This window comes from Carlito syrichta, unplaced genomic scaffold (genome assembly GCF_000164805.1).
Source record: "Carlito syrichta isolate Samal-C Ts95f unplaced genomic scaffold, Tarsius_syrichta-2.0.1 Scaffold311662, whole genome shotgun sequence".
Taxonomy (NCBI): Eukaryota; Metazoa; Chordata; class Mammalia; order Primates; family Tarsiidae; genus Carlito; species Carlito syrichta.
Window position 1 is genome coordinate 15,703 of NW_007255758.1, and position 27,939 is coordinate 43,641.

At 46.6% G+C, this 27,939-nt stretch overlaps 1 protein-coding gene across 3 annotated transcripts in view; it reads right to left on the reverse strand.

Moving 5' to 3' along the window:
- LOC103271437 (nodal modulator 1) overlaps positions 1-27,939 on the reverse strand; it is a 59,328-nt gene that overhangs the window by 12,181 nt on the left and 19,208 nt on the right. For all 3 annotated transcript variants that reach the window (XM_008068911.2, XM_021717986.1, XM_021717987.1), the window contains 17 exons: positions 26,570-26,675; positions 26,233-26,383; positions 22,403-22,577; positions 20,615-20,756; positions 19,402-19,533; positions 18,250-18,386; positions 16,962-17,049; positions 13,966-14,029; positions 13,299-13,394; positions 10,566-10,784; positions 10,399-10,481; positions 9,372-9,531; positions 9,120-9,246; positions 7,214-7,327; positions 6,254-6,381; positions 5,184-5,325; positions 1,103-1,186 (listed from right to left, as the gene is read on the reverse strand). In XM_008068911.2, the coding sequence (XP_008067102.1) occupies positions 1,103-1,186; positions 5,184-5,325; positions 6,254-6,381; positions 7,214-7,327; positions 9,120-9,246; positions 9,372-9,531; positions 10,399-10,481; positions 10,566-10,784; positions 13,299-13,394; positions 13,966-14,029; positions 16,962-17,049; positions 18,250-18,386; positions 19,402-19,533; positions 20,615-20,756; positions 22,403-22,577; positions 26,233-26,383; positions 26,570-26,675 (2,148 nt within the window). The remainder of the gene's footprint in view (positions 1-1,102; positions 1,187-5,183; positions 5,326-6,253; positions 6,382-7,213; positions 7,328-9,119; positions 9,247-9,371; positions 9,532-10,398; positions 10,482-10,565; positions 10,785-13,298; positions 13,395-13,965; positions 14,030-16,961; positions 17,050-18,249; positions 18,387-19,401; positions 19,534-20,614; positions 20,757-22,402; positions 22,578-26,232; positions 26,384-26,569; positions 26,676-27,939) is intronic.

The following is a 27,939-nucleotide window of genomic DNA, read 5'->3' on the forward strand; positions in this document are numbered from 1 at the left end:
ATTTTTGATTTATTGTACAGATGAGATCTCGCCCAGTTGCGCAGGCGGGTCTCGAACCCGCGGGCTCAGGCAATCCATCACCTCAGCCTCCCAAAGGCGTGGGATTACAAGCTGAGCCACCGAGCCGGCTTGCCAGCATTTTTAAAAGTGAGGAATTTTGTATACAAAGCCAGATTCCCAGCTTTTCTGAAGAAAAGGAGAAAGCTGCAGCCATGAGCAGGACAGTCACAGCTGCCTCTCTGGGTGGGGTTTGTGCTTGCAGCTGGTGAGACCCCAGAGTGTTCACTTCCCTCCCATTCCTGCCCAGCCACAGTCCACGTTACCTGTGATCCCAGTCTAAGTTACCATATCAAAAATATATACAATTGAAAAGCATATTGGTTTGAGATTCAGCCATTCCAGCCATTTGAAATGCTAGATGGCATAAAGACATCGAGAAATTCATTTCCCAGGTCCAGAGTTCAAAATGGCCCATCACCCTCCCCCAAACACTTGACAATTGTCATGCCTAACAAAGCCACCTAAATAAAGTCACCTAGAGGCAGTTCCTCTTGTCCTACCCTAGCTTTCTAGTCTTGACAATGAGAGTTAGTCAGAGAAAAGCCTTACTTCAAATGACTCCCGACCACATTCTATGCCCTAGAGGACAGCCTCTTTGGGGATTAATTTAGCTAAGTCATGATACTGAATACCAAAGGTCTCTGCCCCCCAGACAGGAGGGGGAAGGTCATCTGAACTTAAGAAAGTGGGTGGCCCTGCTACCAACTATGCCCATGTTCTCTTTATTACCCTCCCTTGATTTGAAATGCTATTTGTGCCTTAAGATCCTTAACTTGCAGAATAATGATCAGAGCTTGCAGGGGCAGTGGGGATACAACAGTTCCAATTTCCTTTCTGGATGCATGACAGCACTGCTGTTCATTAAACCCACAGAAGATGCTGCTGGTGAAGACGACGCTACTCTAAGAGGACCCTTAATTAGGATATGAAGTTCCCCCACCAACACACACACAGACGAAAGGCAGACAGCTGGAGGAGAATGCAAGGATTTCTGATCAGGGAAGCAACCCAACCAAGGGCGGCACAGCACCTGACGCCTTACCTCAATCACCCGATGGTGGGGGAGAGCCCGCTCAATGTGGTCGTTTCCTTCTGCCTTGAGCTGAACATGGTACACACATCCTGGCTGCAAATAAACCCAGGAGTCACTTCGCTAGAAAGGGGCCCTGTCCCAACACACCTGATCTGAGCCTGGCTTGACTGCACATCGTCACCAAGCATTTCCATTCTCTCACTTTCTGTCCCAATCTGTGGCCTAGTAACATTCTTAAGAGCTTAGAGTTCCTTTAAAAGCACCCCTGGTGGAGAAACATCTAAAGTTCTACAATTGCTTCAATTCCAGTTCAGTTTCATTTTCTTCTACCCGGGGAAAACCAAAGTTGGTTTCTTATTTCAAAATTACAAGCATATTACGCTCTTACTCTGCTAAAATTCCTTTCTTCCGCATTCACCCGCCCCTTTACCTGTATATTTGCATTGAGTGAAATAGGGATGGTACTCCCAAATGCTTACGACGAATATTATTTCTGGGAAGAGGGACCTGAGGTTATTCTGTTGCTCAAATCTATAGGCATATATCATGTTTACCAAAAGTCATTATTCTAAAAAACTTTTTTTTTTCTGAATCAGTCTTACTCTGTCACCGAGGTTGGAGTGCAGTGGCATGCTCATGCCACCACAGCCTCGACCTGCTGGGCTCAGGTGATACTTCTGCATCAATCTTCCAAGTAACTGAGAACTACAGGTTCATACCACCGTGCCCAGCTAATTTTGAAATTTATTGTAGAGATTAGGTCTCGCCAAGTTGCTCAGGCTGGTCTCGAACCCCTGGGCTCAGGAGATCCTCTCACCTTGCTCCTCCAATCCTCTCACCTCAGCCTCCCAAAGTGCTGGAACTACAGACATGTGCTACCACACCAGACTTATTTTTTTACTTATTGTAGAGACAAGGTCTCACCAAGTTGCCAAGGCTGGTCTTGAACCCCTGAGCTCAAGCAATCCTCTTTCCTCAGCCTCCCAAAGTGCTGGGATTACAGGCTTGAGCCACCGAGTCTGGTGAAAAAACTTTTAAAACAACCAATTTCCAATCACCAAGAACACAACCAACCCAGTGACGCATCAGGATCAGAAGCACTGGGCTGAGTTCAAAGGCGTCCATGTGTATGTAAGAGGAGAAAGAAAACTCTATAGCAGTGTATTTCTAAACTAGCAGGGACAGTGGATCATATGCTCTAGTCACCTGACATGATATATCTCCATCACCTGTGTGTGCAGGTAGAACTGTCAGAAATGCCTTCACCATACCACATCTGGGAGGATTTTCCAGGTAGGGGCTTTGGAGAGGGCTGCTCCCTAAAGGGCTTGCCCATTCCTACACGTTTTTTGAGTTATTTTATAATGAGCTTTTACAAAAACAACAAAGCTGTTATTTTTAAAAACATTTATGAGTACTAAAAGGCATGTTCATTCACTGTACAGCCCAATTAGGACTGGCAGCACCAGGTTCGTTCAAAACAGCTATTTGCACCTTAGAGAGAAAAATACACAAGGAGCTGGTTTTGAAGAAAAGGAGAGACAGGCCCCTGAAGCGGGGAGGAGCCACTCGGTCAGAGTCTAGGCCAGCCAGGTGACCATCAGGGCAACGCTCCAACCTAACCAGCCCTGCCTCCTTGCTTGTGGCCAACTGTCTCAAGGATTCACCGCCATCCTCTGGCAGCACTGCCTGGGGTGCAGCTTCCCTCCCCAAGACGTGTCCTGACAGCACTGCCCGGCAAGGTGTAAGAACAATTGGGCCCAGGTGAGCCTCCTCACTGGGGCCAAGATCCTTAGAAGTTTTCAACAAGGGACCTCCAGTAAGTCGTCCTCTGGGAGAATGGCAAACTCAAATCCCAAACCCTTGAGGAGACACAGCAAAGGCTATCCCTTCAGAGTCTGTGGTCTGCAGGAGGCCTTGCACATGGAAGGCATGGGCTGCCACCAGGGGGCACCTCAAAATAGTACAGAAAGGTGAGGGGGGAGGGCAGTGGTGAAGGAACACTTGTGAGAGAAGGAAGCAGTGGGAGGAGGAGGCAGCATCAATTACAATGGAAATCTGGAAATCTGCCTCGTCCTGTAATCTCAGCTACTTGGGAGGCTACCTCGGGAGGATCCCTTGAGGCCAAGAGTTTGAGACCTGGGCAATATAGAGAGGCTGTTTCTACCAAAAAAGGGGAAATCTTATTGCAGTGAAGAAGAAAACTATGTTTGGTTTAAATTAACTAAAATGTGTGAAGTCAGGAAGTTCAGAACATGTCTAGGTCAACAAGGCACGAGGAGGAACAGAGAGGGTGCTGTGGAATTTCCATTCTCGAAGCAAAAATCGACGAGGGAGGCCCTAGCTGAGAGCTGAACTGCAAGGGCCCCACAGCCCTCCGGCTACTGCCCCTAGATGGAGAAAAGCTGTAAGCAGAAGTCAGCTCGCAGTTCTCCTCGGGAGGTTTTGTCTGTTCTTGCTTTTAAAACTACACAATGACAGGGTGAAGTGCCAGGCAGCCTCTGTGTGTTTTACTTGTGTTGACTCATTTAAAATTCAGTTATCCAATGAGGTAGATGTTACTCTCAGCTTCATTTTACAGATGACAAAATAGACAAGGAAAGGACGGAAATCGTACCTAAACTCATCAAGCTAGGGAATGACTGAGGCAGGACTCGAACCCCAGCAGACCAGAGCAGAAGGGCATCCATGTAGGGAACAAAGGACAGCCTGCAGAGGCTATGCCTGCACTCAGTGTGGAGATGAGGCCTGGGCTCTACGCCCTTCCCCCTCCCCATACGCGGCCACAGCCAGCACGAGAAAGCAGCATGCCACCCTCTCTGGAATCATTGCTATGAGGAAGGAAGTCAGGCCTGGAGGACAGCAGACTCTCTTATGCCTGGGGAACGTGAGCTGCTGGGCAGCAGCCAGAGGACAGGGACAGTAGGAGGGAGCGGCCATGTAAAACAGGTCCAGACCCACATGGATGGCAAGAAGCCACCGGCATGATGACTCTGAGGACACATGCCAGGGGGAGCAGTGGCAGAGCAGGGGTCAGAGGCCTTGCAGTCAGAGCGCATCCAGCTCTGCCTCCTCTCTGGATCATAACATCTATATCCCTGACCTGAGCATGGCCACATCCACCCACTTCCTTTGGCTTGAACACTCTGTGCTCACCAAGCCACTATCTGGCCTGACTTCCAGGTGTCCAGGTACCCTAAAACCTGAGAGTAGGCTGCCCTGGACACACAACAGGAGTATCCTTGTCTTAGGAAAAAGCAGTCTCACCCCAAGATACATAGATAAACTGGGAAACAGACTTGCATCTCAGCTCACGTGATTGAGGTAAACATTCATCTGTTATCAAGTTAGTATTACTGTCTCTGGGGTCAACTACAAATGCTCAGTTTGTGAATCTGAAAGGCTGGGGACCAGATTCCAGTCCACTGGGTACTATTCAACTCACACTCCTTCTTAATGACTTCTATGATATATACTGCCTGTTGAATGAGCAAAAAAAAAAAAAAATAATGAATGAACAAATGAACCAAACCTTAAGCCAAATGTTGCAATTTAGCAGCCAGGGACCAATAAGTCAAAGAAGGTGTGGGGATATTTTTCCTCCTAATTAGTTGTTAACATCTAAAAATTGGGCATTTTCACATAGAAATCTGAATTTCTGATTTCTCTTTCAAAAATTCAAACAATCTGTCAGCCCTGCGTCTGTCTTCCCACATGGCTCCAATGAGCTGGGGCTGAGTAACAGGCCGTCCCCTTTCCAGGGCAATCCCTGTCCAAAGTCCTCACCACGCCCTACTGCCCACCCCCACCCCCAGCCTCCTTCAGTCATTCTGGCCCAACAGGCACTTGGTCTGAGAGCCCAGGCATAAGTCATCACCACACTGCTAGGGAAAAGTTGCACCAAACCCATGGTTGTCAAACTTGATTTGGTCACAGAATTCCAACCTGACCTGTCGGGGAGACCTGCCAGTTAAGACAGAGACTGGGAGGTTCCAGGGCCCCCACCCAGCCCTCTCACCCACCCCACTCCTAGGAGTCTGTGGACACAGGATGAGAAGGGGTCCCTAATAAGACACGTTCCAGGGCTCACCAGCAAGCCACGCAGCCGAAACCTGCCCTCTTCGTCGGTCACGGTGTCTTCTCCATAAATGCTACAGTCACCCTGGCCCACAGCCTCCACAGCAACACCCTGCTCCGGTTCTCCGTTTAAAGATGACACTGTACCGTAGCAACTAGCGTGGCGAGAGACAGAACGTGATGCACCCACGGTTGTCCGAAGCACCCAGAAGAGCCCAGGGAAAGCGTTCCACGCTGACAACAGTTACGGGGACAAACAGCTCAGTAGGAACTGCACCCCATGACCTGGGCACCCGGTGTGGCTGTGCCACTTCCTAACCACGCCTGCCCCACCAGAGGGCAAGCTGTCACTAGTTTCCCTTCTCATACCATCTGAAGGGTGCTCAGAAAATTGACATTTTAGGAGACTAGGCTTTATTTTATTCTTGCTAGGCCTATTTTAAATAATGAAACATAAAATATCATGGAAATAACTCATTTCCTCTCTTATTCCACATATTCAGTTGAAAATAGCCCACTTTCTAAGCCCAATCTTTCTGGTTAATCTTCATCTAAAGTGCTTTTGCATATGTGAGTAAAAAAATGTATATATGAGTCTATGTGTATACATGTATATATGTATGAATACATCTAACCATTCCTACCTAGTATTTGAATAAATTATCTCTGGAAGGATTTGGAAAAACTGGGATTTGGAAAAGGATTTGGAAAAACTAGCTGTCTCCTGGAAGGGGAACCTGGGTAAATGCGAGACAAGGACAGAAGGAAACTTGACACCACAGCACACTATTTGCAACATTTTGAAGAGTTACTCAGGTGAATACATTTTCTCTTTTTAAAAATGTAACCCAAATTTAAATTAAAATAAAAAATATTTGAGCAATTCAATAAGCTCTCTCATGCCAATTTCAAAGCAGAAAATTTAAGCCTGACCCACCAGGCTGAGATATTAGGAGAGAAGGGCAGCAGCCAAGAGACCTTGGCCTCATGTCTCCTCTCCCTTCCTCCCAGTTAAAACCCACATGAAGCCCGGGGTGTGCTTCTGGGCGCCAGCATGAGTGAATCTCCAGCGGGGCCACTTGCCTGTAGGCTGTGCGGTACCCTGTGATAGTGATCCTCAGGTTCTGGCCCTCCTGCACCTCGATCATCTGTGAGGACGGTTCGAACCGGAACTCCTTCATCATGGGCTTGAAGTAATACTGGCCAGGGCTCTGTCAAGACAATCACATGGGCCTCAGGACATGTCTAGGTATAGCTTAAGGGATGGGGACGAAAGTCATGATTGGCCAGAATTACACCACAGGAGCTCCAGGGCTTCCCAGACAGCCAGAAACATAGCCCCATCTCTACAATCAACAGTCACAGCCAGGTCATGACAATCATGGTTCTAGCAACGGCAGTTGTCATTATCATGTGCCTACAACCACCCTGTGAGGTAGGAGTTGCATCTGAATTTTATGAATGAAGAAGCGGAAGCTCAGAGAGGTAAAGTAACTTGCCTGATAAGACACAGCAAGTTAGGAGCAGTGGGCATCTGGAGAGCATGAGATCTATCAGACACCTCACTTCCGGCCTGTGATATCCCCACAATAGCCCCCTTATTTGCTCAATTGACAAGAAGCTAATGAACATGCACTTCCTGAATCCCATGGGGTCAGGGCCTCATTGGTGCCATCTTCCCACCGCATGGAGTGGCTTTGCAGAAGAAACACGAGCTAACCACAAACAAGGCTCGAAATTATAAATACCACAATCTCGTGGCAAAACAAAGGGACACCAAGAAGCGGAGCCTCTGTGGCCAGGGAAGTTAATTCACTGTTAGTGACAAGTGGGTGACCAGAAAACAAGTGCGTGTGGAAGGGAACACGAATTAGGAGCATGGCGTTGCAGCAAGAGCAGTACTCTAATGTGATCCCTAAGAAACCTGAACCACCCGTGTTAGTTTTCTGCTCTCACGTTGTCAAGTCACACACAGTCAAGCTCGCCACCTTCTGGCCCTCTCTAGGAGAAGACAGGCAGGCAGTGAACTGCAGGACACATTACCAGGTTTGAGAACGTCAGAATGCCATTGTCCTGAGTCAAGAGGTTAGAACGAAACACTCCACCGCTGAGGGATAGGAGGACCCCAGGGAGAGGCTGGTCATCTTCAGCTTTTATCTGGGAACGAGCAGACAAAACCAGGACAAGGGTAAGCTCCTGTTAACAAGGAAGATGATATTTCCACAAGCCAAGAGGTAACCCTTAGAAGTACTTTTTCTCTTAATGTTATTCATGGGAGTGGGGTGAGGTCTATTCTTCCTCCCCCCAGGAAACTAATGTTAAAGTTTGGTGTGGAGTCTTCCAGAACTCTTTCTATACCCATGCAAATTTTATAAACATCATGTATACTGTTGACAGGCCAGTGAGTTCACTGAGGGGAGAAGGCAAAACAAAAATGGTACATTACACATACAGCTCTGCACCTCGCTCTCTCCCTCAACAATCTGTCCTCGCTCTCCTCTTCTGCAGCCCCGGATTTAGAGGTCTGCCTCACTGTTTCTTAACTACCGCATAACATTTTGCTTTTTTTAGAGACAGGGTCTTGTTACATGCCAAGCTAGTCTCAAACTCCTGGGCTCTAGCAATCCTCCTGCCTCAGCTTCCCTAACAATTAGGACTACAGGCGCACATCATAGCTCCAGCTTTTTAAAATTTTTTTGTAGAGACAGGTGTCTCACTATGTTATCCAGTTTTGTCTCAAACTGGTCTCAAGTGATCCTCCTGCCTCAGCCTCCCAAAATGATGGGATTACAGACATGAGTCACCATGTCCAACCTTTAAATAACATTCTAAAGAAAGGGTCAGCATGCAGGCAGCCACCTGTTTTCCTAATAAAGAAAGTCAACCACAATGTCTCCAAGCATCCATCTTTGTGCACTTAGGTCTTCTCTTCATCTGAGCAATCAATTCCTAGGAGTGGAATGTTGAATATGTGCACTTTACATCAGAAAGCTATGAGTGAACTGTGTTCCAAAGTGGTTGTGGCCACAAACAGTTCTGTAAATTATGTATGCATAGGAAAATATACATTCCCAAACAACAGATATCGTCTTAATTATTGCAAATCTAACTCCTCAAGCCAGTGTTTGGATATCAGCTTCCTCTGCATGTCCTCTGTGCCTGCCAAGGCTGGGCATTTCTGAGTTTGCTGATCACTTGCACTACTTCCATGAGCTGCCTTTCCACAGCCTTTGTTCATTTTTTTCTATTGGGTTGACTCTTTCTTATTGATTGTTGGGGCTTCTTGTAAACTGGAGATATTGTTTATGATACAAATATTGCTTCCCAGTCTGGAGATCTTTCAATTTGGCTTAAAATGTATTCAGCAATACAGAATTTTAAGTTTTCATGTGATGTGACCGGACCTTCTCCTTTGGGCTGCAATTTGTAAATGCCCATACTCAAGGACTTCCAGACTCACTTTGTACAACACACAGCATGCTTCTTCCCAAGAAGGGCTGGTGGGAGAGAGCTGGAAGGCAGACGCTACCAGAAGAACATTCTGTGTCCTTCAACATAGAACAGCTAAGGATGGAAGCCTAGACCGCTTCTCAAAAGGCACATAAATATGCTAAAGTCAATAGCTCTCCAAATTAGGCTGAGTGAAAGAAGTCAGACCCAAAAAAGAGAGAGAGAGAGAGTACATCCTGTATGATTCCATTTATACAAAACAAACTCCAGAAAATGCAAATGAATCGACAGTGACATAAAGCAGATCAGATGTTGAGGGGGATCACCAAGGGGCAGGAAGAAGCCTGGGAGTGATGGACGCATTGACTATTTACGCTGTGGAGGTGTGCTCATGGACGTATTTATATGTCAAAACCACCAAGTTGCATGTTTTTTTGTGCAAGTTCATTGTATGTTAATTATACCTCAATAAAACTGCCTTGTAAAAATAAGGTGTTACCTCAAAGCTTACACCGGCCAAGGCATAAGCCTTAAAGTCTCCTATGGTTCCTTCCACCGCAGTCAAAACATAGCCCTCCTTCTGTGAGGTCACGGTGTACTCCAGGTCACTGTGCAGGGGGCCAACACTGAAGAAGAGAAAGCAAAATGCTACAGACAGCCTTGGTTCAAATCTTAGAGGAAGCATCACTGACCCCAAGAATATCAGGCTCCCCAGTTGGTCCCAAGGAAACGTACTTATCCATAGGCTTACCTGTAAGCCCCTTTGTCATCAGTGAAGACTGTGATCAGGGGTGAACTCAGGCCCTTTTCACTGATGACAATCTCGACTCCCTCCAACTCAGGGTGGATCTGGCCCTCTAGAAACAGACCTGCCTTCCCATGGATCTCGATCAGCTTCCCTGGGCAGTTTTCTAAAAAGGGGAGAAAGAAACTCAAGAATAGTATGCCACTGCAGAGAGATGAGCCTTTTGGCTGAGTTTCCCATGGAAGGAGGGCCTAGATCTAAGGTATTAGAAGCTAGTTCTAAACAAAGTTTCTTAAGACCCCAGAAAGCTCTAACTGGAGGCAGCCCGAGCCTCTTTCCACCCCTGAAAGGCTTTGCTCAGCCAGCGAGGACTTGAGCAGGTGAGCTGAACAAACGGTGAAGCCGGGTTTTCACTGCCATTCTCCTGGGGTTCTCACAAGGACACAGCTCAGGAGTGAACCCTTTACAACAGAGAGGAGGCTATGCTGCTCAGCCTCCAGAGGGCCCAGTGCGGAGGCTGCCCCACAGAGCCTGCCTGTGAGACAGCCATGCTCTTCAGACACTCCACTTCCAAACACAAGCCCTATGCCCACCACTCAAAGAATTCTCAGCTGCCAAAAGACAAATACTCCACAATCACTTCAATCATTCATCCTCCCATCACACTCCCATCACACTTTGACAAACAAAAGAAAAGTCATTAACAATTCAGACACATCAAGGCAAACATTCACTTTTTAGAAACTAGTGATTTTGCTCTGCAACTACCTTCCAGTGTCACTCTGATAATGTCAAAGAAAACCAAGGTCTTTTCCAAAAAGATCACCTCAATTCTAATAGAAACAGTTACTTTGATTTACTTATATCGTTCATTCATTCACCCATCAAAAAGCAACATCTGTGTGCCAGAGAGGATATGCAAGGGGGCTTACAAAGATGGCTTTCACTAAAGTAACAACACAAATCAATGTTTAAACACAGGTGAAGGAACAATTGCAAAGGCATGACATTCGCTCACGGAGTTGACACTCACCGCCACTGACGGTGGCTTCCATGGAAGGGGGATAAAAGAGCAGCTCTTTAGATGAGGGTGTAACAGTGATTTTCTCTCCAGACCTAAAACAATTAAAAGACTTCCGTTTGACCAGTTCTGATCCTCCAAACAGGGGAAACTGATGAGAAATGAGCGTGAGAGCTCACCGTGCCCAGTAGGAGAAGTCATAGGAGAAGGGGCCCTGCAGCTCCTCCACCATCTCCTGCACAGGAGGCTTGGTCCTCCCCTCACCGCTCCCCTCCTTGCCATTCTTCTCCCTCTCCTGCCGGCGGGTCTCAATCTCGGCCAGCTGCTGCTCCCTCCGCAGCTCCTGCACGGACTTCAGAGGGCCTAGGACCAAGGCGGGCTCGCTGTCAATTGAAGACCTGGAAAAGAGAAAAGGGAGCCCACAGGAGGTGGCCGCTCATCCCTGTGCTCAGTGAGAGGTTGACGTTCTTCGAGCAGGAATGATGGGATCTCCACCACGGAAGACGCACTCTGGCTGCCACATGGAGTAAAACACTGAACGCCTTCTAATGACACCCCAGTGGCACAGTCTTCTGTTTTAAACAGACAAATAGTTTAACAAAAAACAAAAACTGGACTTGGTAATGATGGCAGCAGGATCTGGCAGATCTGGGTTGGAATAAAATGCCATTGACTTACGATGAATTGATAAAGTCTGTCAGTGTCCACATGGCATAGGGACTCTCTCCACACCCCTACCCCATTCTGTCACTCAGTCTTCACGGAGAGCATGCACTGCTCATGGGCCCACCTCTGCTCTGGGCACTGAGGACACAGCGTCAATAAGGCGGACAACCACCCCTGAGGAACCCACACTCCAGTGGGAAGGGGCAGACAATAAACAGATTATATCAGACAATCAGCACAATGAGGAAAAACAGAACCGCATGGGAGAAGAGAGCACTGGGAGCTATTCTACATTACAGGGGCAGCCAAGCCTCTCTGACAGGGTGACACTGAGCAGTGTCTGAAGTTAGGGAGAGTCAGCATGTGGCTCAGGCAGAGGAATGCTGTGTGCCATGCCCTGGGAGACAGAATTCACTCGGATGTTCAAGGGACAGCAAGGAGGCCAACATAGCCCAGGCAGAGGGACCCAGAGAGGAATCAGATGGGTCAGACAGAAACTAGGGCCGCAGGTGTCGGACTGAGGCCTCAGGCTCGGAGCAACCTTGGGCTTGATTCTGAGCAGGATGCAGTCACTGAGTTTAAGGTGAGGAATGATCAGATCTCCACCACCCAAGGACCACCCAGCTGCCGCACAGCAAGCACGCTGTCACAGAGCAACAGCTGAGACAGGGAGACCAGACGGCAGCTGGCTCAAGGACCCAAGTGACAGACAGGCATGGGTCACACCAAAGTCTGATGGAGGAGTGTTAAGGGACAGATCGATGGATTGCAGATATATTTTGGTTGCAAAGCCAAAGATTTGCTGAGGGCCTGGCTGGATATGGGGTGTAAGAGAAGGAAAAAAATCAAGGGACAATGAGAAAAAGGGGGCTGCCATTTCTAAACAGGGACAACTACCAAGGAGGGTGTGGAGGGTGGTTACCACATCTGGCTTTGGATCAGTAAGTCAAGTGGATACAAGTGGCTATGTCCAGCTGGAAAGCACTTCCCATACAATCCCCGGCACAAGCAAGCGACACAAAAGCCCTTCTTAAGTTACAAAAATGAATGTTGTCAAGATGAAAGGAAGGTCACATGGAGTCACTATTGGTGAGAACATGGATTTCTAGTTATACCAATAACTAACACTTCCCAAGCAGAAGAGTCATTGGCACTGTGCCAGCACCATGTTGGGCCATACCAGGCCCCCAGCACACCCTCCCCCTAAAATCTAGCTCTCATCAAACCAGAAGCTAGGCCATCCCTGATACCCTCCTTCCCTGGCCCAGTGGGCAGTCCAATGCCACGTCCTGTCGACTCTGGCCCTCAACAACTCTCCGTCCACGGATCCCCGTCTTCGCAGCCATCAGTCTGGCTGAGGCCCCCATCCCCTCTCCCATGGACTCTGCGAGCCTCCTCCCCCTGCCTCCATCGCCTCCCACTCTTGGGCCCCTCCCTTCTGCCATCCACTCAGAAACTAGGGGAGCCTTTTGAAACAAAAGCCATCCCTCTACTCAAAACATGTCAATGCAGTCTGTAAGACAAAAACTGAGAACCTTACCATGGCCTGGCATCTGCCAGCCTACTCTCCTACATGCCCCTAGCCCCAGGACAAGCTCATAGCACTCAGTACAGAGGTCACTTTACAGTGATGCATATGACTCTTTGACCACTGTCGACCTCCTTGGCAAATATGTATGCTCCAGGCTGCGCCTCACATGCCCAGTGCCTACACACTGAAGATCCCAATTTCTCAAGAAAATTCGGGTGTCAGATGTCCCTCACCACACTGTAAAAATGCCCTCAGAGGTGACAACTACATGATAATGGCCCCTGGTAAGGGACTGCCTTTCAAATGCTTTCTCTCAGAATCCATCTTGTATCAGGTATCATCTCTATTTCCTAAGCCTTCAGGAAAAGGTCTAAAGAAAAATAGGCAATTTTTTTGAATTTGCTAAAATACCTGAAATATAGTGAACAAACCCCAGAGGTTTTTTCCTCCTTAGCAAAGACAAGAAGTATAGAGTTCAAACAGAAATTTAAGATACTGAAACAAGCTGTTGCAAGGCTCTTCCTTGCCCACAGGTAATTCTTGAATCATAAAAGAAAGGATCAAGGCTGCTATGAATTGGCAGCTATGTCCTATATAAGAGGGAAGGCCACTTGTATGTACACCCAGAGACAAGAAATCAAAACGCATTTTCAGAGTCTGAGATTCCCAGGCCTCATCTCCCCATTCCCAGCCTACCGTAGAACACTCATCTTACTTGATAGTCACGGTGACATCCATCATTTTGTCGGTGGTGATAGTTCCAAGGACATGGTGGCGAATGGCTGTCAGCGTCAAGATACTGGGTGAAGACCTATAAATCAAAGAAGTAGGGAGATAACACTAGTAATATTACTTGGCCATTCTTGAAGATCACTGACACTCTTTTGGGGCCCCCTTCCTGGGGGATGTTGCTTTAAGTTTGGGAGGAACTTGCTAGAGAGCCACACAAGTATTTTAAAGAGTAAACTAATCCTATACTCCAAAATTTTACACTTACAGTTTCCAGGGAAACCCACATACGCATGTAAGAATATAAAAATGGCAGACTTGCGTTTGAGAGATTCCCATCAGTGAGGACTGGGAGATTTGGCAAAGATTATATTTAAATCACTTCAAAAACACAGTCTTCTATACAGTCTTCTATCCTAGGGTTACAGATCTCTTGGGAAAGAGATTCTATCTCTAGTTCCTCAGTGACTAATCCAGTAACTTAAAACCCTTATCTGGGAAGTCAGTTTAATGCCAAACCTTGCCTCTTCCAGAAAAAAAAAAAGTAAAAATTCCTTTTGTTCTCAGAAGTAAATGAAGAAGAAAGAGGTGCACGCTCACTCTCTGCACAGAATGCACACAAACACCACCAAGTATTCCACATCTGGGCTTACGTGTCATAGGTGTAGAACGCCTGCTCAAACCGGTGGCAAGAGCGAGGGGTCACTTTGTACACACCTGCAGACAGGAAATCAAAGGTAATTTTCAGACAATGGCATCTACTAGGTGGAGCAATCACGACATTTGAAATTCAAAGGCAGCCCCTTCCATTCGAAACTCAAACACACTGCATTAATGGGATGAGAAATTCCAAGCCGACATCTCTCTGCTGCCCACGATGACTTCTCACCAATGACCCAATCCATTTAACAGCCCACTCACAGGCATAGGGTTTTCATTTTCCATAATTTAACAACTCACAGCAATGAATCTGCACAGACCAAGCTAACAAACATATGCACACGAAGAACAGAGAGTACATTTCTACGCAAATTACACTGAGAACAATTTTCTACTTAAAAGATTCTGTTAAAGATCTGATCCAAAAGACAGTCAGTCATGCACAGTGGCTAATGCCTGTAATCCTAGCACTTTGGGAGGCTGAGGCAGGAGGACTGCTTGAACCCAGGAGTATAAGACCAGCCTGGCCTCATCAGTACAAAAAATAAAATTGAAAAAATTAGCTGGGCATAGTGGCAGTTGCCTGTAGTCCCAACTATTCAGGAGGCTAAGGTGGAAGGATTGCCTGAGCCCAGGAGGTACAGGCTGCAGTGAGTTGTGATTGTGCCACTGTGCTCTAGTCTGGGCAACAGAGTGAGACCTCTACTCAAAAAATAAAGAAACCTAACCAAAGCCTCAATTCCTTCCTATAACTATTCCTAAAAGGGGGTAGGGAGTAAGAAACCCTCAGAAAATTATGAAACCATTATAGAAAACACTTTTATGCCATGAGCCTATGTAGGGTAAGAGCATACTACATCATTTGCCAGAGGAATAAAGACAATTTCAGGAAGAAGCAAAGTATAACAATGTATTTCCCCAAATGATCATTTGCCAGTATTTTGGCCATACTTCCTACAAAAACCTGAAATTAGTTCAGACCACCCAGCTGTCTTCATTGCACAGAGCAGCCCCGGTACAGCTACCCCTGAAAAGAATGATTCGGTTCATTCAGTCTGTCCTTCATTCAACAGATATTGACAGAGCACCTCCCCCAGGCCAGGCGCCATGCTAGGTGCTGGTCTGCAATGAGGAGTGGCACAGCTGTGGTCCCTGCCCTCATGGCACTTACCCTCCAGAAAGAGGAGGCAGTTGATAGCCACAGATAGACCGACTAAGGCCCATGCAGGAAGGGGACAGAGCCGGGTGCTGAGAGCAATTGTCCAGGGGAGGCCTTATTGACACTGGAGACCATCCTCCCCAGGGTAAGTAATGCTGAGCCAAGAAGTGATAGGTAAGAAGGCCCAGGCTAGTCGGAGAAGGCCAGAAGGGTGGGGGCACTTCCACAGAGAATAGTCTCTGCATCAGGGCTAAAGAGCTGGTTCCTAAACTACTGTCCTTCCTGCCTTCAGGACACTCCCTGGTAATGTTCAGGCGGCAATGTGCCCAGCTTTGGGCAATATATCCAACTGTCCCAGCCTTCCTTGCAGCTGGAGGTGACCAGGTGACACGGTTCTGGCCAATGATGCATAAAAGCAACTTACTGGAGCAAGGTACTTGGGAAGGTGTTTGCCTGTTCCCACCTCACCCTCCTGCCCTAAAACATTATAAGTTTTTATGAGGCAACCATAGCCATCTTGAAAACAGAAGGTGAAAAATACAAGGGAAAGATCAAAAGAAGCTCAGACACTACCCCAACATCCACCAGCTGCTGAACCTACAGGCAGTCACACACTGCCAGACTTCGTTCCATTTGATGGCACTGTTGTATGGGTTTCGTTACGCGCAGTCAAAGGCAGCCTAACCGACACCTGGAAGGACAGAGTGGCTGGAGGAGAGGGAGGCCAGCAGGGCTGGGTCATACAAGAGCTCAAGGTCGGATTAAGATTGTATATTTTATCTCAGGAAGCAAGAGAAGCCACTAAATTATTCATCAGGAAAATGCAAAATAAAACACGAGATACTACTTCACACCTACCAGAATGGCTAAAATGAAAAAAGTAATGACAGATGTTGGCAAGAATGTGGAGAAACAGGAATCCTCATGTATGGCTAGTGGGAGAGCCACATGGTACAGCCCCTTTGAAAACAATATGATGATTTCTTTAAAGAACATAATTTGACCATACAATCCAACAATTCTATTCCTAGTATCTAGATAAGGAAAATGAAAATATACAAAGACTTTTATGGACATAAATCATGTTCATAGCAACACTATTTGTAATAGCCAAATACTGGAGACCAACCAAATATCTACCATCTGCAAGTGGATACACAAAGCGTAATCTATCCACACAACAGATACTATTCAGCAACATAAAGGAACCAACTACTGATAGATGCCACAACTTCAAAAACAACATGTTACATGAAAGGAGCCAGGGAAAATACCAGTATTGTACAATATCATTCATATGAAATGTCCAGAAAAGGAAAGTCCATAGAGACAGAAAATAAACCCATGACTGCCTGGGGCCAGAAACGGGGATTAACTGTCAAAAGGCACAAAGGATCTGCCTAGGGTAACAAAAATGTTCTAAAACTGGATTATGGTAACAGCTGTGTAACTTGGTGAATTCAAGAAAAATCATTTTTTTGTACATCTTAAATGGGTGAATTTCATGGTATGCAAGTTCTATCTCAAAAAAGTTCAAAGAGAGACAGAAGCCATGAAAGGATTTTAAACCAAGTGGGAGATGATTCGACTTTAAAAGATCACTATAAAGCAAGGTCATTGACCAATGGTATAATATTTGTAGAGGTAAAAGGGCCCAGCAATGTCTACCCAAATCAAATCCAAGGGAGACAGAAAAACAAGAGTGTGCCAAACACAGCTGAAATGGGTGCCTGGTGAAAACAGAACCGAGGCAGGGAGAAACGCCTATGAGCCATCCCTGCTGCCTTTCCACTTCTCTAATTTGCAGCACATCAATCCTTCCAAACTTACCAGGCTTGGAGAGGCAGAATCGGTTGACTCCTTTGGAGAGGTTATAAATCCCCACGTTCTCAGGTCCATTTCCATCCTGATAAAACTCCTAAAGGATCAAAGCCAATACAATGACTTACTAGGAGAGATGGAGACACCACAATGATGAATAATATTTCTGTTTCCAAACCAGTCATCTGTTTTGCCCATTAATCATTTGAGCAGTTGGGTGCCATAGGAAAATTAAAAACCTTCCAGAACTTCCAGCAAAATCATGCTCTTTCATTCGATCAACTAATATTTATTGAGCACCTGTGATGTTGCGATGTGACAGACACACTGCTGGGCCTTGGGGGGCAGTGATGTGGCTTCTGTTCCAGGAGGCTTACATTCTAATATGGGAAGACAGAAAGTCAACGAGTCCTCCGATAAATTAGTAATTGCAGCTAGTAAGTGATGGAGCTATGAAGAAAATAAGTGGGGAGTGGGATCAAGAGCGATCCTGGCAGAGGGTTCTTTAGCTGTCATAACAGCCCTCTCCTGAGCAGCTAAGTGTGGGGTTGTGGCCTGAACGATAAGAAGAAACCATCAGGAAAAGACACAGCATTCCAGCGAGAAAGGAGAACATGTGCAAAGGCCCTGAGGAAAGAACAAGCTTGATGTGGAACTGGAAAAGGCCAGGGTGGCAGGGACCCAGGGTAAAAGGGAAGGTTGGAGTCAGGAAGGGCCTTATTGGCCATTATCAAGGAATATGGATCCTACTCTTAACCAGAAATCCACTGCTGAAAAGGAGCGGTTTTGTAAATGTCTGTCACTCATTCTCAACTGGATAGTCATTTGCCCATCTCCTATAACAAAATGGTTTGTCGAGTTTTTATAGTCAAGAAATTAGGGCAATAAGCTGGTATTTGAAATGCCAGTTTCAATTCCTCCAGTGTCCAACATAAGCAGTCACTTAATTGCCAGCTGCCTTAGTTTTTCTACTGAGAAACTGAGACCCGAACATGGTATTTGTCACAGCTTGACATCAAGACAATTTAGAAAATTCACGAGTGGCCCTGCACCACTATGTCAACTCTGCACTAGAACACATATCCTTGGTGGCACCTCTTAATGAATCTCCTAAATCCAGGCATCATCCCACTAAGGGACTTTAAATGCTTCCTGATTACGCCTTCCTGACAGTGGGCAAGTTGAAGGACAGAAAAGGAAGTTTGACTTGACTATAGTTAGAACATTCTGGCGTGCTAGTCTTTCTTTGTTTCTACAAGTTGAGTCTCTTCCACAGACTCACCACAGCCACACATACCAGAGTGATGGCATGAGACAGAGAGCATCTCAGCATGTAGCCCGTCTGTCTAAACTCAACCGCTGACACGTCATCTTCCAGAACTTCTACCTCCAGACTCTTGTTCTTCCAGCACCAATCCTCATGCATGATGCTGACTGCAGGAGCAAATACACACAGAGATACATGAGCAGAAAGCACACCACCTCTCCTGTCACCACCAGGAAAAATGACAATGACATAACTCAACAAATGTGTGTATGAGTACACACAGATATAAACATATACTTACATACATTTAGCAATTCTTGGGACAAATTTCTGCTAAAGGAAAACTAGAACTGGTTATGACATCACTAAGAAAGAAATCCAACTAGGCCTAAAAGATCGGGCTGCAAGTGAGGTACACAGGGATCGGCACTTTTTCATGCTGGCTACACGATTTGCAGGTTTTGACTATTCAATTCTGCCCCTGTAACACACAGGCAGTCACAGACAACATAGGAACAAATAGCCGTGGCTATGTTCTCAGGACGCTTTATTTGTAAAAACAGACAACCCCTGGTCTATAGCTTGCCACCTCCTGATGAACAAAAATATAACTCCCCAGAAAAAAGCAGTCTATTTTACAGGCCATCTCTTGCCAGCAGCTCCAAGTTGATTTTTTGGAAAAGCAGAAACACAGGCAAGAAGCAGCTTCTGGAGAAGGGTGAGGAGAAGGGATATAACATTCACCAGTACCTGTTGCTTACCAGGCACTATACATGGGGCTTTACAAACTTCATTTAGTTCTATATTCTGCAGGAGGCTCTATTACGCCTGTTTCACAGATGGAAAAACAGTCTCAGAGAGATCAAGGAACTTGCCAAGGTCATACTGGTGTGAACTGGTAGAACACGTCAGTGGAACTAACTCATACTCTCTTCTGGCACTTAGAAACAAAATGGCATGAGTCAGGGACCCTCCCTAAAGAGAAGCAGCCAGGAGTCATCAGTGGCACTGAGTTCGCAGACCTCAACTCCTACATCACTAAGTAATGCTCGGTCAATGTCATGGGCAAAGAAAAGTTAAACAAAGATATATTGTCATGACACAATCTGAGAACTGGATTTTAAAAAGTTTACAGAGACAGGAAGTATGTGAGGGCCACGAGAGGTAGTGTGCACTTCTTACTTTTGTATTTTCCAGGAAGCACGCTGTCAAACGTGAAAGTCATGGAGTTGACCTTGCCGGAGAGCTGGAGGCTTCGCTTCTCCCCCTGGCGGCTCAGGGACTGCAGGGTCACCAGCAGGTCACCACAGGTGTCTGCAGAGGAAAGAGGGAAGGCCTCATGTGACTGCCCTCCCCAACACTGAGCCCATGCTTGATCCTCAGCTTCTGTGGTCTGTGTGCTACTGCTGAGCTCCTGAGAGGCGGTGTTGGGCGGCTTCTTTCAAGATAAAATGCACCCACTCAAGTTCAAGACATCTCCCCGATGCAGGGTCTGAGTGGCTAACAATGCAAGTGCAGGCAGCCCTATCGTTTACTGAATGCTCCTGCTGGAGCCGGAGCAGAAGAGAGAAAAGAAAAAGCAACATTCCCAGAGAACCTACTAAGTGAAATGGATGAAATGGAGAAAGTGACACTTATGGAGCACCAGAAAGAGCAGAAAGAGGGGAAAAGTGATGAAGCAGTGACTGAACGTCTGTGTTACACCAGGCATGGAACCAGGCCCTTGATAGTAATGACATTGTTACTGACAACAGCAAAGATTTACATGGCTCTTTCTGTGTCACACGTATGATTCTACAGGCTCTATACACACCAACTCACTTGGTCCTCACAACCCTGTGAAGTAGGTACTATTACTATCTCCATATTACACATAAGGGACTCGAAAGCACAGAGAGGTTAGGTAACTTGCCCCAGTCACATTGCTGGAGGTCCAGTCCATAAAATCCAGTTTCAGAGTCTACGCTCTCAGTCACTGTGCTGCACTACCTCTTGACATGATCACATTAAAAACCTTGAGGTGGTAGTATTCTCATTTCACAAATGAAAAATTGAGGCTGGGCAAGTAAAATGCATAGTCTCACAGCTGGTAAGACACATAGCTAGGATTGAAACCTGGGTTCAATGCCATCTTCCTCCCAGTCAGAGAGGGAAAAAAAAAGAAACCTGTGTGCTCCTTTGGGAGCCAAAGCAGAAAAACTCGAAGAGAATGCTCTGGTGACTCATGAGGCAATTATTCAGAAAGAATTCTGTGCAGTAAGGTTCTCAAAAACCACTTTCCAGGAACAAGCTCTGCATGTATCTTTCATGCTTCCAATGAGGAAAAGTTCACTCAAATTCCATCCTGCCTGCCTACTTTGAAATTCTCTATTTTTGCTTTCAAGTGACACCTTACCCAAACAAGAGACTTTCCCAGAAACTGATGCCAAAAACTGCACAAAGGCCACATCCATCACAGGTCTGTCAGTCACAGTAAGAGGAAATGTCTGGGGCTTCAATGTCAGCCCTGCTCTGGTCTCTGCCTCGGGAACCATCACCTGCAGAAACACGTGGAAGGAACATTAGAGGCTGTGTTAGGGGTGTCTTCCCCCGACTTATGTTCCTCTGAGTCCCAGGCTAAGTAGATTAGGAAGGACAAAGGTTCATTTCCAGGCCAAGTTTTATAATCACAACAAATCCACGAGTAACTTGCCTTAAGAAAGCACATAGATACCTAACATAAAACACTCGTTGTCAATAGTCCCGTGGTGTGCACCAATGTATCAGGCACAATTCCCCAGGGACCCACAGGGTGGGCAGGATCACTGGTATACTGGCTGGAAACCACACTAGATCCCGGTCCCTCTTCCTAGCTTAGTGAACTTGTCGACACTATAAGGCTGACTCCTGGGTGGAATTAAGCCATTTTCTTCTTCCTTTTCTTCCATGGAGCTTTCCCAGGCTAAGAAGAGGAATGGGAGAAGGAGCAGTCGTCACCTATTTTATCCCTGGTAAAGATTAGATTATGGAATTGCCATTCCTTGGAAAAGTCCATCATGTTTCAGAAAGGGCTTCAAAGGCCTGCCAAGATGGCCATCTCTGCACGAAGCTGGCTGCCATCTACAAAGGCAGCTGTCAACACACATACCATACCGCTCAGCGGGAACAGAGAGAACACCATCTCCTACCTGGTGTACCACAGAAGGAGGCATCTATTCTGCCCTGGAAAACACAGGCTGAGGGAACCCTTCCGGCCCTCTCCCTCACATTACTTGTTCTTCTGCGAGGAGGAGCCACTGCTGATGTGATGACTGAGAGTCTGTGACCCAGAGACATGGTCTTTCCCAAGGTCAGGGCTCTGTTCTGAAAGGTACAGTGGGCTGGCCTCTGCTCTGTCTTGTCTCTTGCTGACTTGGCCTGGCGGTGCTCTGGCCTTCACCCTCATGGTGAGACAACAGGCCAGGTCCTCTCTCACTTCTCTGTCTGGATAAGACACACGGTCCCTGCCCAGCTGTCTTCAGGTCAGGACAAAGCAGGAAACGGGAAGTTTCACTTGGGCCTAGAGTCCCAGAAGCAATCCACCGTGGTAATTTTTTAGCTGCCATTAATAAAGAGTTCATTCTGACCTCATCTTGGACACATGGATTTTCTACATCAGCCAGAAGCCTAAGAAGGTAGAGGAGAGACCAGTACCCTGATACTGACCCCTGATAAACACCACTGGAAAAGAGGAAGGCATGCAGCATTATTTTTGGACTAGATACCTATCCAGCTCTACTAGCTGTGACGTGCAGGAACATGAAGAATTAGAAATAAGTGACTAATATGTGTAATCCCAGCACTTTGGTAGGTTGAGGCAAGAGGACTGCTTGAGCCCAGGATAGCAAGACCTCATCTCCACAAAAAAAAAAATCCAAAAACTAGTTAGGTGTGGTGACTCATGCCGGTAGTCCTAGCTCCTCAAAAGGTTGAGGTGGAGGATTTGCCTGAACCCAGAAGTTTGAGGCTGCAGTGAGCTGTGATTGTGCCACTGCACTCTAGCCTGGGCAACAGAATGAGACTTTGTCGTAAAAAAAAATTTAAAAATAAAATGTAAGAAGTAGGAAATTGGAACGCTCCTTCTCAAACCCCATGTTTAGCTAACAACCTTTTAAAAATCATTGTTTTTTCTCAAACATTTTGAATTTTAAAAAACTCACAGTACCTGAACTTTGTAACTCCCTGGTTTTGCTTTAAAACAAAATGATCCATGAGCATCCGTCTCCACGGTGACCAAAGACTTGTCCTTGTCTTGAGACAATAGGACAACTTTGTATTTACTCATCTGCTTGACAGCGTCAGGAAATCGAATGATTGATATCTGACCACAGACACTGAACCTGCAAAAAGAAGTGAGAACTCAATTACAACAGGAAAGTCTATTATCAACCAAAAGGACGCAGCCCTCTCCCAGCCCTTGTTCCTGGGACTAGTTTAACTTAATGAAGGCACTGAAGGGAGTCCAGATGACTATGGTTTTAAAAAGCAGCTTTTGGGGAGGAGATTGGATGGACCACTTTCTGCAGAGCAGGGGCCCACGGTAGGGCCGTGTGTTCTGAGTGATATCTGGCAATCCCCCATTATAGAAGGAATTTTCAGAAAACCTGCAGATAATACAAATATTTCAGGTAATTCGATCACTGATAGTGAAGCAGCCTCAAAGTGAAAATGTGGGCTAGCCCTTAAAAGCAAGAGCTGGGAGCAGCCTAAGAAACTGGCATTAACCAGGCCATAAAATAAGGCAGGTTGGTCAAAGACATCTTCCTTGCTTGTGATGATACATAATGCAGGGATAAAAGCAAATAGAGATTGGAACTGAAAAGGTAAATAAGAAAAAAAAAGCAAAGCTAAAACTGAGCTCCTTAGGCGCTAAGAGTCACAAACACAACTTCTGAGTGAAAAGCCCTGGTGAGGCAATGGCTCAGATTTGTGGTTCTAAGTGAGCAGAAGCCACCGCAAAGTGTCCCGGGAGAACCACACAAAAGGCACATCCACAAGACCACACTGGTGGCTAGTCTCCATTTTAGCCAGCAGTGTGTTAAAGTAGTAATGTACCACAGCTGGATGCCACAACAATTTCTTCAACTGCTTAAAGGTCACACTTCCTAATCCTAGGGAATTCTTTTAGATAAAAAGCAGTTGTTACTTTCGACAGAAAAATAACACAGAATGTTGGATTCTGACAATTATGAGGTACACGGAATGCTGGAATTCAGCATTTCCAGCTAAAGCTCTTTACCTCCCTAAGTTGTAAACACTTTAGCCATAAGATCTGTCTGAGCTCATGTTCTCATTCAGGAGAAGAGTCTGTTTTCCCCAAACCTCAAATGTATACTGGTTTGGTGTGGAAAAATAAACCAAAAGCTGGCAGGAGGTTTGGTTATACCAAAGCCCTTTATTTGAGACTTTTCTGCCTCAAATACAAAACAGAGGAACAGCAAAATGGTGATAGGCTGTATATCTGTAATCTAAGAAAAATTAAAAGCACATCCATTTCTTCAGGGGGAAGTGAGCACCCGGCCACATGAGCTCACTCAACAAATTATGGCCAATGGGCCAAGTCAGACCCCCACCTGTTACTGAAGCCCTAAAAGTTGATTTGGTGTGCTGATAAATTCTTTTAGCAAGATTTAATATATTTTGGATAGAAACTGGTAAACTTGGTGGATACTGAGATAACTACATTCTCATAGTCATTTGGAGAGGTGTCCAAGTTTACATTTAAAATAAGTTGGGTAATTTTTTTAAAAAAGAAAACAAGAAATATCAGTGTGTTAAAAAGGCAAATGTGCTGTGCTTGCCCAAAAGAAAAAGATGAGTTTTTCCAAAGATGCTCAAAAATGTGATTTTTCTTTCTTTGGTACAAATATTCCCCTTTAAGGAAAAAAAAAATGCCTGTGCCCCGTCTCTGTGAACAGCACCTCCTCCCTTCACCAGCAGCTCAGATAAGAAACTTGGGACTCCAGCAGCACAAACCTGGGGGTGCTCACTCTGCGTGACCCATCACGTGCATCCGTTTCCTACCCCCACCAGCACCCTGGTCCCAGTCCCACCGTATCTCCTCTGGACAACTGCCGCCACCTCTGTCTGATCCCTCCACTCACACTTTGGCATCCCTCGATCCACTCTCCACACAGTGGCGAAGAAGGAAACAAACTTTGTAAATGTCACGATCATATCACTCTCTTGCCACCAGCCCTCCCATTTTCACTGCATTTGGGAAAAGGAGCCCGTCCCCACAGCACACCTGGGGCTCTGTGCCCTCGGGCCTCGACAGTTGCCCCCAGCCACATCAACTGCCTTTTGGATCTGTCCACTCTGTCCAGGCCTGAGCACACTGCTCCCCTCTTGGGAAGGCCCAACCAGGTTTTTAGTCTTCCCTACAGGCTTGGCAACCAGAACACCTTCCAGAGCTCCCGACCCAAGTGAGGTCTCCTCACTGTGCCCAGGTATCTTGCTGTGAGTGATAACCACAGTTATGTGTGTCTTAGGTCTGTCTCCCCAGCAGGTGAAAGCCCATCTCTGGGTTGTTGCCTGATTATTATACACTCAGCGCTTCTCACAGTGCCTTTCCCGGAGCAGTCACTCAGAAGGAAGGGTGGGTTTCAACCCAAGAAGTAGTTTCTGAGGGCGATTTGCTTCCTCACCTCCCTTTTACCACTGAACCGCCTGACTTTGACCCGCATCTGTCCAGAGAAAAGGATCCCATGGTGTCCTCAGAGACCAAGCCAATGAACTGTTTCCGGGCTCAACTTCTGGGACCTGCTGGTCAGGCACCACCTTGTACCTTTTCTCTCTTAGCTCCTATGATCACCCCTCCAAGTCCTCCTTGGGCCAACCCATCAGCACTAGCACTCCACTCTGAGTCTACTGTTCTTTTAGTCCCCCCTGCTTGTGCCTACTGGAGTTCTGGTTAGATAAGCCTGCCTCCAGCTCTTCTGATTTACAACCTGTCCAAGCACCTATTAGAGAGCTCCATCTAGTCGTCCCGCAGACCCACACGGCCAAAACCGAACCCTCATCACCTCACTGGCTCTTCTTTCTATCCCCAGCCATCCCACCTCTCAAGCTGGGCACCCCTATCATGCCAACCTGTCCTTGACTTTTATTTTCCAGCCTCCCACACCCTAGTCATGTCCCCTTCAAAGCCGCCCTTCTCCATGCCAGGAGAATGCCCTACTGAAAGCAAAGATCAAATCGTGCTCAAATCCGTTCATGGCCCCATGTCACCTGGAGGAAGCCCCCATGCTCTGATGGGTGAGGAACTGCTCTGAGGTCTGCCCTTTCCAGCCCTTCTGGCTCCATCACGTTCCCTGGTCTACCAGTACATGGCCACAGCACCCAGCCTGACACTCTCATCCCCCTCATGCTGCTTGACATGGCTGGCCTTGGCTCACGATACCTCTCTCCTAAGCTTCCAAGCTACTGCTCTGTGAGCACCTGTTCTGTCCAAAAGCAAGACAGCAGCATCCCTATTCTGCAGGTCACATGCAGGGGAGGGAAAGACCCAAGAACTGACTCCAAGGCCCGGGGTCTCTGCACTACACGATCCTGCTTCAGATGACGATAAAACTACACGAATTCAACCGAGGATGTCCCCTCCTGTACTTACAAAATCTAACCACTAACTAGTAAGCAGGAAGAACCATGCCAATGATCTGCAGCACCTTGCAAGGAAATTCCTCAACCAACTATACTACCTTCCGGTGTCTTCAAGGATTAAGCAAAGGAAAGTCACCCAGATGTAAAGGCAGACATGAATATTTTCCTGACATAACAAATTCATTTTAACGTGAATCAAGAGAATTTTCACAAAGCATCCAATTTATAAGGTTTACACCAATCTCTCTAAAGGAGCCATCCTGAGCTTCTCAACAGGTATCACAGCTGGATGCGGATACTTGGCAGAAACACAGTCAGCTTGCCGGTCATTCTGTTCTCCAATGGCTGCAACACAAGCACCGGTGCATCCAAATCCACACATGTGAAGCTTACCCAGTTGCAATAATGTCGGCCAGCTGAGGTGTGTTCGGTGCGATTTTGATCGTGACCATCTCAAAGTAGAGGTGCTCTTTCTGAGCATGGATGGTGTACGTCCCTGCGGTTATGTTCTCTAGGCGGAATGAGCCATCCGCTTTTGTTTTGACTATAAAACAAAAACACACACACACAAGATGAACCCAATACAACTGCACATCCTTACACATACACAAGAATATGTGAGACAAAAAGCTGGCATGTTTCACACAGTTGTTAAGATTCACTTCCTGTCCATTTCTGTGATCCAAAAAAAGCACTGGCGAACAATCTCAGGGCCAGTGTATCAGCCCACCTTTGATCTGGTTATTCAGAGTGACTACTGCCTCCGGGACACCTTCTCCTTCAGGTCCATTCAAGACTCTCCCAGTGACAGAGAATCCCATGACGTGGAATACAGGCTAGAAAATGAAGAAAGGCAAAAGGTCTTGTGTGCTGCCCTCCCTACACCACACTCCTCCCAGCCAGTCCTGAGAGCCAGCCGGGCTCCTTCTCACTCCCCTGTCTACCTTCCCTGCTGGATTCCCAGCAGTGATGTGTGTCCAAGAGTAGAATAAAAACATCGACAGACTCCCTTCCCAAGTTAGAGGCCACTGACCCTAACAAGTGAAAGTTGGTCCACCCTCATGCCTCTGTATCCAGCCTCCTCCTCTCCTGAGAATCACACCTTCCTCCAGTCTCCTGTGGATTCCGCCTATGGGAGGTTTCCCATACCCCCTCCTGTCTCCCCACCACAGCCTGACCTCAGGTTCACACCCCTCCTCCACCCTTCATTACATGGCCCTGCGCTTCATATCTGTGTCTGTGCCCTACTTGCTTATAAGCTGCTCACCTGTGCCATCCCTACAGGTGCTGAGTTTCAGCCACCCTGATCTGTGCCTCCCCAAGCCACCACCACTAACCTGTGTTAATATCGCCATCAAACCTGTCAATATCTGAAATGTTCGTTTGATTACTTAGGGTTGTCCCCCTCCCACTAGAACGCAACCTTCATGAAGACAGAGACCTTTTCTACCTTAGCCACCTGGTACACAGCAGGTACTCAGTAAATGATTGAATGCATGCACGCATATATGCAACAGCATTTGAGATAAAGCTCTAAAAAATTAAATATGGCTGAGAGTGGTGGCTCACACCTGTAATTCCAACCCTTTGGGAGGCCAAAGCAGGAGGGTCACTTGAGGCTGGTTCAAGATCAACCTAGGCAACACAGAAAGACTCTGTTGCTATGAAAAAAAAAAAATTAGCCAGGCTACAGGACAAGCCTGTCGTCCCAGCTACTTGGAAGGCTGAGGTGGAAGGATTGCTTGAGGCCAAAAATTCCAGGCTGCAGTAAGCTATGATGGTGCCACTGTACTCCAGCCTGGGTGACAGAGCCAGACTGTTTCTAAAAAAGTAAAATAAAATGGCTTCCTTTTAGTAGCCCTTCTTGATTCTTCCAGAAAGATGTGGTTCATTCAATCCATTTGCCCACTTATTAATTCATATATGCACCCAACAAATATATTTATTAGTTACCTACTATGTGCCAGGCACTAAATCACATGTTAGAGAAACACTAAAGGAGATACTAGCTGGGCTCGGTGGCTCAGCCTGTAATCCCGTGCCTTTGGGAGGCTGAGGTAAGTGGATTGCCTGAGCCTGCGGGTTCGAGACCTGCCCGGG